Consider the following 14253-nt stretch of genomic DNA (forward strand, 5'->3'; position numbering starts at 1 on the left):
AAGTCTGACACTGTTTCCACTGTTTCCCCATCTATTTCCCATGAAGTGATGGGACCGGATGCCATGATCTTCCTTTTCTGAATGTTGAGCTTTAAGCCAACTTTTTCACTCTCCTCTTTCACTTTCATCAAGAGGCTTTTTAGTTCCTCTTCACTTTCTGCCGTAAGAGTGGTGTTATCTGCATATCTGAGATTATTGATATTTCTCACGGCAATCTTGATTCCAGCTTGTGTTTCTTCCAGTCCAGCGTTTCTCATGAAACCTCAACATAGTAATGGCCATATATGATAAGCCTTTCTCAATGGTGAGAAACTGAAAGCATTCCCCCTAAGATCAGGAACAAGACAAGGGTGTCCACTTTCACTATTATTCAACATAGTTTTGGAAGTCCTAGCTACAGCCATCAGAGAAGAAAAAGAAATAAAAGGAATCCAGATTGGAAAAGAAGAAGTAATGCTCTCACTGTTTGCAGATGACATAATACTGTACATAGAAAACCCTAAAGATAGTATCAAAAATTATTAGAGCTAATCAGTGAATTTAGCAAAGTTGCAGGATACAAAATCAATACACAGAAATCACTTGCATTTCTATATACTAACAATGAAAAATCATAAAGAGAAATTAAGGAATCAATGCCATTCACCATTGCAACAAAAAGAATTACACATCTAGGAATAAACTTACCTAAGGAGACAAAAGAACTGTACACAGAAAATTATAAGACACTGGTGAAAGCTGACATAAGCAGATGGGTAGGATATTCCATGTTCCTTAAATATTGCGAAAGTGACTATACTACCAAATGCAATCTACAGATTCAATGCGATCCTATCAAATTACCAATGGCATTTTTCACAGAACTAGAACAAAAAATTTCACAATTCATGTGGAAACAAAAAAGACCCTGAATAGCCAAAGCAGTCTTGAAAAAGAAGAATGGAAGTGGAGTAATCAACCATCCTCTCTTCAGATTATACTACAAAGCTACAGTCATCAACACAGTATGGTACTGGCACAAAAACAGAAATATAGACCAATGGAACAAGACAGAAAACCCAAAATAAACCCATGCACCTATGGGTACCTTATTTTTTACAAAGGAGGCAAGAATATACAATGGGGTAAAGACAGCCTCTTCAATAAATGGTGCTGGGAAAACTGGACAGCTACACGTAAAAGAATGAAATTAGAACACTTTCTAATACCATACACAAAGATAAACTCAAAATGGATTAAAGACCTAAATGTAAGACCAGAAACTATAAAACTCTTAGAGGAAAACATAGGCAGAACACTCGATGACATAAATCAAAGCAAGATCCTCTAGATCCACCTCCTAGAGTAACAGAAATAAAAACAAAAGTAAACAAGTGGGATCTGATTAAACTTAAAAGCTTTTGCACAGCAAAGGAAACTATAAGCAAGGTGAAAAGACAGCCTTCAGAATGGGGGAAAATAATAACAAATGAAACAACTGACAAAGGATTAATTTCCAAAACATACAAGCAGCTCATACAACTCAATGCCAGAAAAACAAACAACCCAATCAAAAAGTGGGGGAAAGACCTAAACAGACACTTCTCCAAAGAAGACACACAGATGACTAACAAACACATAAAAAGATGCTCAACATAGCTCATTATTAGAGAAATGCAAATCAAAACTACAATGAGATATCACCTCACACCAATCAGAAAGGCCTTCATCAAAAAGTCTACAAACAATAAATGCTGGAGAGGGTGTGGAGAAAAGGGAACCTCTGGCACTGTTGGGGGGAATGTAAATTGATACAGCCTATAGGGTAAGAGAGTTAGAGAAGGCGACGTTCAGAAAAAGAAGGAGACTAGCACTTTACAGGAACAGATGACCTTTAATGAAGCAAGAAGGGGCAGCAGTCAGATTAGCAAGCTGCTGCACTAAACTAAGAAATGAATAAGTATATATAGGCATGTATGTGCAAAGTTACTGTCTTAAGGGGGCCTGTTCTCCAAGGTTGCTCTGAGTAGTTATCTTTTAAACGGCTGGGGAAAGGAATTTTGGAAATTGGACATAGGCTGGACTGGGTGGGAGCTGGGTGTAATCAACCTAATGTCCATTTTTTCTTCGGGTGAGAGAGTTCTTTGTTTTGCATAGAATGGTGGAGAGGACCTGGAGGGGAGTTTTAACTCCAGGCTACTTCCAGCCATGCAACTTTCCTTCACAGCCACTATGGAAGACGGTATGAAGATTTCTTAAAAACTAGAAATAAAACCACCATATGACCCAGAAATCCACTCCTAGGCATATACCCCAAGGAAACCAACATTGAAAAAGACACACATATCCCATTGTTCATTGCAGCACTATTTACAATAGCTAGAACATGAAAGCAACCTAGATGTCCATCAACAGATAAATGGATATAGAAGTTGAGGTACATATACACAATGGAGTATTAATCAGCCATAAAAAAGACCACATTTGAGTCAGTTCTGATGAGGCGGATGAACCTAGAACCTATTATACAGAGTGAAGTAAGTCAGAAAGAGAAAGATAAATATTGTATTCTATATATGGAATCTAGAAAAATGGTACTGAAGAATTTATTTACAGGGCAGCAATGGAAAAACAGACATAGAGAACAGATGTATGAACAAGGGGAGAGGGGTGGGGAGGGTGAGATGTATGGAAAGAATAACATGGAAACTTACATTACCATATGTAAAATAGATAGCCAATGGGAACTTGCTGTATGGCTCAGGAAACAAACAGGGGCTCTGTATCAACCTAGTGGGGTGGGATGGGGAGGGAGATGGGAGGGAGGTTCAAAAGGGAGGGGATATATGTCTACCTATGGCTGATTCATGTTGAGGTTTGACAGAAAAAACAAAATTCTGTGAAGCAATTATCCTTCAATTAAAAAAAATAAATTTAAAAAAATGTGCTAAGAAGATGAATCTTATATTGTGTTCTTATCACAAAAAATTAAAATAAAAAAAGGACAAAAGGAAACTTCTGGAGGTGATGGATATGTTTATGACATTGACTGTGGGAATGGTTTCACAGGTGTGTGTTTACCTCAAAACTCATTGAGTTGATATGTTAAATGTGTACAGCTTTTTGTAAGTCAGTCATAACTCAATAAAGTGTAATTAAAAAGAAAAGAAGGACTTCCCTGTGATCCAGTGGCTAAGACAGTAAGAAAACAAACAACCCTTTTTTTTTTTCAAATGGTCAGAAGATTTGAACAGGTTTTCACCAAAAAAAGAAAAAAAAATACGTGAGTTGCAAATAAGCACATAAGATGTTCAATATCATTAGTCATTATAAATTTTAAAAATGAGGTTATGCTACACACCAATTAGAAAAATTAAAAAGACAGACCAGGAATTTCCCTGGCAGTTCAGTGGTTAAGACTCCACACTCCCAATGTAGGGACTGCAGTTCCATCTCTGATCAGGAAACTAAGATCCCACAAGCCTTGCATGTGCGTGGAGCAGGCAAAAAAAAGTAAAAGAAAAGAAAGACCAAGTATTGGTGAAGATGTGGAAAAGCTGGCACCCGCATACACCGTTGGCAGGAATGTAAAATGGCACAACCGTTTTGGAAAAGCGTTTGGCAATTTCTTAAAAAGTTAAAGGTGCATTACCATATAATCCTGTCATTCCACACCTAAGTGTTTACTCAAGGGAGGTGAAAGCATATGTTTATACAAAGACTTATACACAAATGTTCTTAGCAGATTCATCTGTCATACCTAAAACCTGGAAAGAACCCACATGTCCATAAACAGGAGAAGAGATAAATGGCAGTCCACCCATCTCATGGAATGGTGGTCTAAACCTGGGAAGAACCCACATGTCCATAAACAGGAGAAGAGATAAATGGCAGTCCACCCATCTCATGGAATGGTGGTCTGGTCACTAAGTCGTGTCTGACTCTCGCGACCCCATGGACTGTAGCCTGCCGAGCTCCTCTGTCCGTGGGATTCTCCAGGCAAGAATATGGAATGGGTAGCCATTCCCTTCTCCAGGGAATCTTCCTGACCCAGGAACTGAACCCAGGTCTCCTGCATTGCAGGTGGATTCTTTACTGACTGAGCTACAATACTATTCAGCAATAACAAGAAAGGAACTACGGAGACATGAAAAAGACGGATGAATCGCAAAGTAATTACGCTAAGTCAAAGAAGCCAAATCATGATTCCATTTAAGAAAAGTCTAAGGAATGCAAAGTAGTGTAGAGGGACAGCATGGATAAAGAAAATGCTATACGTATCAGTTCAGTTCAGTTCAGTTTAGTCGCTCAGTCGTGTCCGACTCTTTGCGACCCCATGAATCACAGCACACCAGAGTGGGGTATTATTCGGCCATAAGAGAGAAGGAAGTACCATGCTTTGCAACCATGGATGGGCCTTGAGGGTATCATGCTAAGTGACATAATTTATACAGAGAAAGTAAAGTAAATATTGTGTGTTCTCACTTATATGTGGGATCTCAAAATAGTCAGATTCATCAAGGCAGAGTAGAATGGTGGTTGCCAGAGGCTGGGGGTGGGAGACATGGGGAGATAATCAAAGGGTACACAGTTCATTATAAGATGAACATTTCCTGGGGATAGAACTGTACAGTGTGGTGACTACAGCGAATGGTACTGTTTCATATACTAGAAAGTTCTTAAGAGCGTAGATCTTAAAAGCTATCACCACCAAGAAAAGGTAATGATATAAAGGAATGGAATTGTTAACTAACCTTATTGTGGTAATGATTTTGCAGTATATACTTGTATCAAATCATAATGTATGCCTTAAACTTACATATATTATGTATCAGTAATAAATCAGTAAAGCTGGAAATAATTACATCTTTCAAAAACAGAGACCTCCCTGGTGGTCCAGTGGTTAAGACTTTACCTTCTAAAGCAGGAGATGCAGGTTCAGTTCCTGATTGGGGAGTTAAGATTCCACATGCCTCTTCGCCAAAAAAACCAAAACATAAAAAAAAAAAAGAAGCAATATTGTAACAAATTCAATAAAGACTTTAAAAATGGTCTACATAAAAAAAAATTGGTCTACATCAAAAATCTTTAAAAAACAAAACAGGTTTGTGGTTGCATTGAGATGGGGTTGCAGAGGTTGGGGGTGGGAGAAAGGGTCAGGAAGCAATTTGGGGGAGTCATGGATACATTCACAATTTTTTTTCTTTTAATTTATATTTTGGCCAGGCCATGCAGCATGTGGGATCTCAGTTCCCCAGCCAAGGATGAAACTTGTGCCCCCTGCAATGGAAGCTTGGAGTCCTAACCACTGGATCACCTGCAAGTCCCCGTTAATTATCTTGATAGTGGTGATGGTCTCAGGGGTGTATATCTATGGCAAAACTTATGTAGCTGTACACTTCAAATGTGTGCCATTTATTGTAAGCCAATTATACCATACTAAAATTGCTAAAACAAAAGTTGGTGGTGAGGAATCAACTCCTCCAATTCTCTGCCTTCCAAGTCTCTTGGTGTGTAGTCCATGCATAATTCAAGCACTGAGGGAGACGCTTGGGGAGTATAAGGGCAAAGAAAGATCATCAACAACTCAGGCAAGTAAGTACACAAATCAGTCCAAGACTCGCTGGGCAGGAGGAGGGAATTAGGAGAGAGAATCCAGTAGCTGAAACGAACTGTCACCACTGAGAGTTAGAAACATCAAAGCAAGAGAGCAAAGAGAGAGTGGGGGGCCGGGAGAGGGGTTTCCAAGCCCCTCCTCCCATCTCTATGCCACCTGCTCTTTCCCAATAAACCAAGCCAGTGTTTAACTGCACCGGGTCTGGTGGTCAGTCTGTTCCCTTCCTCCTCTGCCTCCTTGAGCACCTGGGCAGCTGGCCATAAGGGTCAAAGTCCACACCCACCAGGCAGAGTCACTGGCCCCAAACTGGGGAGGGAGTTAGAGAAGGGATGGAGCCCAAGAGGGGACCTGTGTGCCCACCAGGGAGTCCTGGGGACACTGCCTGTTTCCTCACCTGAGCCATAACCACCACCCCTGCAAGACATATCCAGTCCTGGAGAAGGGAAATGGAGTCACGGTTACCTTCTCCACCAAAGCCCCACTCATTCTCCTCCCTCAATTCTCAAATGTCCTGGCATCGTCCCCCATGGGATGCCAGAGACCACACACCCATCCTGGAAAAGAACCATTCTGCTAGACATCCTTCTCAGTAAGAGCACATTCTGTGGTGTCACCTGTCATGTTCCAGGTGACAATTTTTTAAAAAATTTATTTATTTGCTTGGCAACTCGGTCTTAGTTGCAGCTTGTGGGATCTAGTTCCCTGACCAGGGATCGAACCCAGGCCCCCTTCACTGGGAGCTCGGAGTCTTAGCCCCTGAACCACCAGAGAAGTCCCTCCAGGTGACACTTTTTTAAAAGTCAAACTGTTAAATGTTCCACATGAGTAACACAGCAGTGAGCATTCATGAAGTATCACACGCTGTCATCAGCACTACTGAACCAATACTTGGCACTGAGTCACTAACTAAAAATGGTAACCAGTCGTCAAGTACTAATAACGTAACCATGACTCTTCCTTGAAGAAATGCGCTCCTTGTCTCTCTTTGCTCCTTAGTATCTACGGACGTCCTCAGGGCACAGTGGGGCCGTCTAACACCTGTGGCATTGGCGTCCTATGTGCTCTCTCTCCCTAGAGCTGGTCTAGATGTCTAGAGCTGGGGCTCACTTGGCTGCACCCCCGCCCCACAGCCTTCCCTCTGAGATCCCGGTTTCTGAGTGGCTCAGCAGTGGCACATTCTGCTGTGGTCTCACTTGGCGTCTCCGGCCCCAGGCATCCTGGGTGTTGGGGAACTCAGAATGCTGGTAGCCCAGAGTCCAGGGAGCAGGAGAGGTTCCAGCTGAAGTCCCAGGTTCTGCAGCAACCGGGATCTGGGTGTTCAGGTACAGTCAGCAAGTATGTGAGAAAGAAGGACAGCAAAGAGACCTCAAGATTCTTAGCCTTGCAACTGGTCTGCTTCCAGCCTGATGCCTCTGCCATCAGTTCTTAGCACCATAGATACAGAGATTGTGTTCAAGTGTAAGATTTGGCCGCTCTGCTCAAACCCCTGCCCTGACTCTCCATCCCTGGAGTGAAAGCCAAACCTCACAGTGGTTGACAAGCCCTGCATGACCCACCCCCGACAGTGACTCCCCTCCTTTGACTCCCCAGACACACCAGACAGCCGCCTGCTCTAAGGCCTTTTGTTTCCTCTGCCCAGGGTGCGCTCCCCACCTCCAATATCCCCAAGACCGGGTCTCACCCCCACCCCAGAAGCTGTCACTCAAGTGTTCTCAGTGCGGCCGCCCGCCCCTGCTCCTGCGACGCTCAGCGACTTCTGATGCGCGGTGACACTTTCTTGTTTACTGAGTTTACCGTCTGTCTCACCCCCACCCACACCCAGAATGAAAGCCCCACAAAAACAGGGAGGTGGTCTGCTCTGTTTCCGTTTTATCACCACAGCTCAGAGTAGTTCCTGGCAGGTGGCGCGTTCTCAGTGTGTGACCACCGTTGGGTGACTTACATTGGTTGGCCTAATTCTAGAAAGTCATAGGGGCCGGGGGTGGGGGCAAGTGCTCAGGGTGGCCTGGCCGCAATGCCTGGACAGCAAGGAGCACACTTACCTAGAAGGCACCCCTTCTTTCCCCATCTTCTGTTGGGTGATGATTCTATATTTTATTTATTTATTTTTAAGTTCTTTTTTTTTTTTTTCCTTTGGATGTGGACCATTTTTTAAGTGTTTATTGCATTTGTTACAATATTACTTCTGTTTTGTGCTTTGGTTTCTTGACCACGAGGCATGTGGGATCTTGGCTCCCCAAGCAGGGACTGAATCCACACCCTCTGCATTGAAAGCCCAAGTCCCAGCCACCGGACTCAGTTTCTTCACACCACTTTCTCAGCGTCTCTGTTTTTAGCTACCGTGTTTCACTGTCGACCTGTCCTCCATCATATTCTTACCTCAGCCTTTCCCCTGCTCTGGGACTCACTTCTAATCGGATCTACCAAACATCCAAGCTGGAAGGAACCAAAGACAGCACTTGCATTTTTAGTATGGAACTGATGCTGTGCTTTGGGGACGTCTTCCTCCCTGAGCTCCCCAACCAACAAACATTAGCAACAATAAGGTCCTCCCTCCAAGCACAAAAGCGGCTATTTGCAGCTGTGAGTTGGAGAAAGCACCCAGCAGAGGCAGGCTGATAGCACATGTGACCTCGGGGGGTTCACACCACGACCTCACCATCCTCAGAACCTGCTCAGAACCATCCTCAAATCCCCTTGGAGTCCCAGCCCTGATCTGAGGGCCATGGGTTTAAATAAAAACACTGAACTGGAAGGAGGGGATCAAACCTACCTAGGAGGCCTCTGTCCTCCTCCCCGTCTGCTCTCTCATGTCGGCAGTGAAGGGCCTTGTCATAAGGAGATGACTGGTCCCTTCCAGACCAAGATGACGAGACAAAGTGTGGAGTCTATGCTCTGAGGGGCCCAGGAGGGGTGAAGAGTACAGAAAGGGTGAACCTCTGGGAACACCAGAAACCAGAAGAGCTGGCCTGTCTGGGTCCCTGCACAAACCCAGCAGGTCCTGGGCGGGTCCTCATCACGCCAGCAGAGGCACCACCCATGTGTCCACCTGCTGACCCTGGGTGACTCAGGGCCTTCAGAGCAAAGCTGGGCATCAGCCTCCAGCCCCAGAGCCCCTCAGTGCACTTCCTCCAGCTGCCGTTGTCCGTTAAGGAAAGAGAAGAGGAAGCCTGAGGCCTGGTGCCCCACTGGAGAAGAAGGGGTGGGAGGAAGGGGAATGGCGTCAGGATTCTGCAGATGGTCCCAGGACCCCAAAACAGCTCCTGGGACCAGCATGCTAGAGGGCAGGCCCTGCCCCGGGAGGAGGCAGCCACGTCCTACTTCCGCACCCCCGCTCCTTCAGTGAAGAATCAGGGGCTGCGGTCGTGATCCCAGCCTGCGTTTCCTTTTCTGAGACACAGCCACACATCCTCAGGCCACACAGACCTGTGTGGGCCCCCGAAGCAGAGCTCAGGTGCAAACCTACTGGGGGACGCCTCCCGTAGACAGGGTGACCCTGTGCTCCTGCCCTGGCCGCCCCTCCCCCTTCCTTCCCTTCCTCAGTGCAGGGGTCCCCACAGACCCCAGAATCCCTCCCCCACCTCTTCGTGCCAGTCCTGCTAATTCCCAGGCCAACCTCGCGGTCCCATTCCAGAGCGGCTTGCGAAAAGCAGCTCACGTCCTAATCTTCTTGCCGTGTGAGGAGCTAAGCTGGTCACCGGGTCCAGACACAGAGCCCCAGGCCCGGCTTAGCCCCCCACCCCTCCTCCTCCCCGTCCTAGCCGAATCCGAACTCCCTAGGGCCCAAGGGTCTGAACAAGCTGTTGGAGGGTCCAGCGCTGGGCGGGGACCTCCTGCCTTCCCTAGAGATGCCGGCTGACCCAGCAAAGTCCTGCAGCTTCAGACTGCCGGCCAGAGAGTCTGGGGGACGGAGAACACACCGGCCCACTCCCACCTGCTCTGGGAAAATACAAATTAAGCTCCAGTCCCTGGGCCAGTGCCCAGCTGCCACCATCCTGAGAGTACGAATGGGCTCAGGGCCTCTCTATATTCGCCTCCCTCCTGACCGCCCACCCCTACTCTGTGCTGTGGGCTTTCTCTCCCCAAAACCACTGCGACTGGGCTCACGCACCGGAGGCTCCCACACCCCCGCCAAGGGTGAGTGTTGCATTAGGGTGCCCTAAAGTCCTCGTGGCCCACAAAGTCCTACCCCTTCAGTCTTTCCCCGTGATCTACCTCAGCATTTCCCATCCTCCAGCCCAGACTGCAGCCCCACCCCGCCCCCAAAACCAGATGTGGGAGCCCAGTCCCGCTAAGCTTTACCCACCGACGAGGAGACCTTCCGAACCCACTGCTCCTCCCAGAGGCCTTCAGCACCTGGGAAATCCCTCAGGGGCTCCCCAGAGACCTGGCAAAGGGTGGGCGTGCCTAAAAGAGAGTCCATGGTGGGAAAGCGACCCGCATTGCTAAGGAGACAGTGGGATCACTGCAGGGCCTGAGAGGCAGGAAGGATCCAGAAAGGAACTGGAGTCCATGCTCCCCACCCCATACAAACATTTCAGTGGGAAAATTATAAAAGAAGAGTCACTGGGATCAAAGGTGATACGTGATGTGGGCGGGGAGGGGTGTGGCGCGGGACAGGCGACCCTGGTTGCAGAGTCTCGAGACCACGGGACAGCTGGGTGCCAACATCGCCCTCAGCACAGCCATGGATTCTGAGGCCCTTTGCCCACAACCTCCAGTCCTGACAACCACCTTGAGGGGCAGGAAGAACCGTCTCTGTTCACAGCGCCCACCTGAGGTCCAAGGGCTTGCCCCAGGTCGCAGGGAGTGAGTAGCAGAGCCAGAATCCAAACCCCCATCCATCTGGTCCCAGACCACACCTGTGTTTCTCTGCTGCCACCATGGGCACCCAGGAAGTCACCCCCGTCCAGGTGCTTCTCCTGCAGGGTCCTGAGCGACTTCTAAGGGTTTTTCCAACTCCAGCGTCCTATGCATCTCTGGGGCTCCCCAGAGTGCAGTAGGTGCAGGAGATGGAGACAGCCTTGCAGGGGTGAAGGTTTCGGTGCCTTTCACCTCCCCCTGTTTTTGTAACAGAGGCAGGAAACCTCCACCCACTGCCCAGGCAGGAGGCGCCAGGCGGGCACAGCTCTCCCCCACCACGACCACCTCAAGTGAACTCACCTCCCCCGTTTTTGTAGCAGAGGTAGGGGAACCTCCAGACGTTGCCCAGCCCAATGATCTCCCCGGCCACGGACAGCACGAACTCCATCTTGTTGCTCCACTGCTCTCGCTGCAGGGCACCATCCTCCGCCGCCTTTTCCAGGCCTGGGCACACTGGTTTGGTCTCGCCATTACTGGTGGTGCCCGAGACCCTGCTATCCATTCCCCCTGGAAGACAAGCAGGGCGCTGTGCTACTGCTGGGGGCTGGGGGTGGGGAGCGGTGCCTGGAGGGAAAGCTTCCCCTTTCCCTTCCAGCAAATTTCCAAAGGAAAAGTGCCAGGGAGGAGAGTGACTCCTGCTGCTGTCCGCAGACCCGCACCCCCCTTGGCATGTCTGGTTGGTAAAGGCTGAGCGTATATGTTCTCTTTCTGCTTCAGTAAGAAGGCACTGACTCTGAGGCACAGACACTGCATCCCTAGAAGGTGCCTCAGGTGGGGGCTTGTGGACATGGGGAGCCCACCTGCCCCGGGCTGTCAGTTCTCTCTGCCACCCTCCAACCAGCCTCATCTGCATAAACATGTACCTCAGTCTCTCTATTCCATGTTTAAGGATAGTTTAAGGGATGGGATTTGTATGTATCCTTAAGCCACCGATTCTCCTTTGGGGAATTTACCCTACAGAGATAACTGTGACTCTGTGTAAACATTCAGCACTGAGGATGTTCATGCTTAAAACCATGAAAAATTAGAAAGTACATAAAAATGTTCAAATATGGTAACTAGGTTAATAAATTATGGCTCAGACAGTGGACTACAATATAATCATTAAAAACTGTGCTGCAGAAGAAAGAAACAAAGAGGTGTTCACAAAATGTGAAGTGCAAACACTTACAAAATAGACCACGTGCAAGATGACGCTGAGAAAAATACCTTATAAAGTATTTGCATGCATGAAAATTAGGATATTCACCAAGATGTTTCTTTCTCAGCAGATGGGTTTTAGAGATATTTTCCTTATCTATATTTTCTACATTTTCATCAAAAACATGTTTTATTTTATAAGAGGAATGTGAAAGTCAGCTTTTTTAGATCCTTGCAAGAAGACGAGAAAGGTTGAGTAGAACCAGGAACTCTGAGTAAGATGAGCTGACTTTCCCAGGTCAGCCCTGCATCTCTCTCTGAGAGCAACATAAGAGGAAGATGACCCTTGGGCTCCTTTTCTTTTCTGGTGATGCCAGCGCAGGACTTCGTTACCACAGAGACGACAACATAAGATGAACGCAGAGCTGCAGGCTACACCCTGCCCGCCCCTATTCTAGACTCGAACTGGGGTTGAGGGTGAGATTGGACGTGGTCACGTTCAGAGAACAACTACTGTAGGCCAGGAGCTTTACATGCCTTTATGTCATTCAGTCCATGCGGCCCCGGGATGTGACGGTTCCCTCTGCTTTGTAAGCAGGGAGCTGCCCATCAGAGAGGTTGGATGACATGTGTGCAGCCATGTAGCACAGCCGGGACCTGACCCCATGACGTCCTGCTCGTTCAGCTACCTCTCTTGCTTACACTGGCTGGTGGGTTTAGCAGCAAGTCTAATGTAAGTATCTCGGATTGTATACAGCGGTCTCTTCTCTGCAGAAGTGGATTCATGTGCTTCTTTCTACGCACCCCCTCCCAGAAAAGTTCCTGGGAACAAAATTTTCTCACAAGAGCCCCATCTGGCCACAGAGCCTCCTGCAGGTCTGTCTCCCCAGTGGGGCTGCCCCAGGGGATCCAGAAAGCCAGAGGGAGGTCAGGAATGTGCTGCTTATTTGATAAATGAGGGAATGGGCTCCAGAGACTGTGGGTTAAGAAGGAGAAACCCAAGCCGTTGGTCCCCAGAAGCTTCCCCAGTCCTTCTGAGATGGTCGCCTCTTGTGCAGGTTCTGGGCCTAAGGGAAGTCTTCCAATGATTAAACACTACCCCCCCTCACTTCTCTATCCCCCGCAGACCCCAGGAGAACAGAAGCCTATCCTAGGTCTCTTAGCCACGTTGATTAGCAGAGGCAGCATCATGCAATTGAAGGGCAAGTCTGGATTCAAACCATAGCTCTGCATCAGAGACCACCCGACTCCCAGGAAATGAATTTATCACTCTGAGCCTCGGTTTGCTTGTCTATAAAATGTCTCTTCACTTCATCTCCTGATTCCAGCTGTACTCTCCAAATGTAACTACTAACAACCGTGCAGTGAATATTTCTTCAGACTTTTCTATATGCAGATGTGTGTGTGTGTGTGTGTGTGTGTGTGTATGTATTTGGGAAGTTTTTCTAACTGTCCAAAGTTTTATAATCTACACATCTTTATTCTAAATCACTGTCCATTCCAAGTCCTAAGCTGTGAAAGGGTAAGATAAATATGCATTTAAATTAATCTACACAGCACTTGACCAAAGAGACATCTACTCTTGATGGATTTATATAGGGGCATGACAGGATACACTTAGCCATGAGGATTAAATGAAGAGATGTATATATACATACATGTATTTCATACACATATATGTATATATATTTCATACATGTATATATATGTGCACACACACATATATGAAAGCACTTCATAGTATAACAGGCACTTGAATTTTTATTTTCTTTCAATCTTGTTTTATGGTCTTTCAACTTTCAATCTTGTCTCAGAGCAGAGAGCCTTCATTTTCTTAGAAGTAAACCCAAATGTCTTCCCCTTTCATCTGGGGTCCTCTTTCTCCAAGTTACATTGGTCCTTGAATCAGCAGCCATCAAAGTTTCAGAAAGTCAAGAAAATAGCTAGTCTTTGAGTACCACACATAAATGTCATATTTTCTAGGAGAGGATCCCCAAACTGTAAGTCTTATGGATCCAACCCACCTGAAGTCTGACACCCAGAGAAAAAGAGAAGAAAACAGCACCAACCTTAGTGTAGTTGCTGCCAGAGGTCCGGTCAGAGGGGAGAAGAATTATCTGGGGAAAGGGGAGGTGATGGCTATTTAAAGTGTGGTTCCCACTCCTCTGGCACTTGTAATTCTAAACTTGGCCCAGCCCACATTCCGCCCTTGTCCCCTCCCCTCAGCTCAAAGGCTCACCCTCGCTCACCCTCGAGTGCGAGCTGGTAGGCAGCACTCTCCTCCTGGGTGACCTCAGGTCTCTCGAGAGGGATCCCGCCTTCTCTCTCTCTCTCTCTCTCACTCTAGACTCAAGGGCTGCCATAAATCCACCAAGAGTAGGTGTTTCTTTGGTCAGGTGCTGTGTAGATTAACTTAAACGCATATTTATCTTACCCTTTAGCAACTTAGGACTTAGAATGGACAGTGATTTAGAATAGAGATGTGTAGATTATAAACTTTGGCCAGTTAGAAATACTTCCCAAACACACACACACACACACATACACACACTTATCCGCATACAGAAAAGTCTGAAGAAATATTTTCTGCCCGGTTGTTAGTAGTTACATCTGGAGAGTAGGGTTGGGGTCAGGCGATATGAAGAGGCACTTTC

At 46.9% G+C, this 14253-nt stretch overlaps 1 protein-coding gene across 1 annotated transcript in view; it reads right to left on the bottom strand.

The window, feature by feature from the left end:
- Window positions 1–13731, bottom strand: part of SLC6A13 (solute carrier family 6 (neurotransmitter transporter), member 13) — a 45703-nt gene extending 31972 nt beyond the window's left edge. The window contains exons 1-2 of the mRNA XM_010845212.1: window positions 13669–13731; window positions 10760–10966 (exon numbers count right to left, since the gene is read on the bottom strand). Of these exons, the coding sequence (XP_010843514.1) occupies window positions 10760–10961 (202 nt within the window). The 5' untranslated portion in view covers window positions 10962–10966; window positions 13669–13731. The remainder of the gene's footprint in view (window positions 1–10759; window positions 10967–13668) is intronic.
- Between the last annotated feature and the right edge of the window lie 522 nt (window positions 13732–14253).

Source organism: Bison bison, unplaced genomic scaffold, assembly GCF_000754665.1.
Source record: "Bison bison bison isolate TAMUID 2011002044 unplaced genomic scaffold, Bison_UMD1.0 scf7180017864213, whole genome shotgun sequence".
Classification (NCBI taxonomy): domain Eukaryota; kingdom Metazoa; phylum Chordata; class Mammalia; order Artiodactyla; family Bovidae; genus Bison; species Bison bison.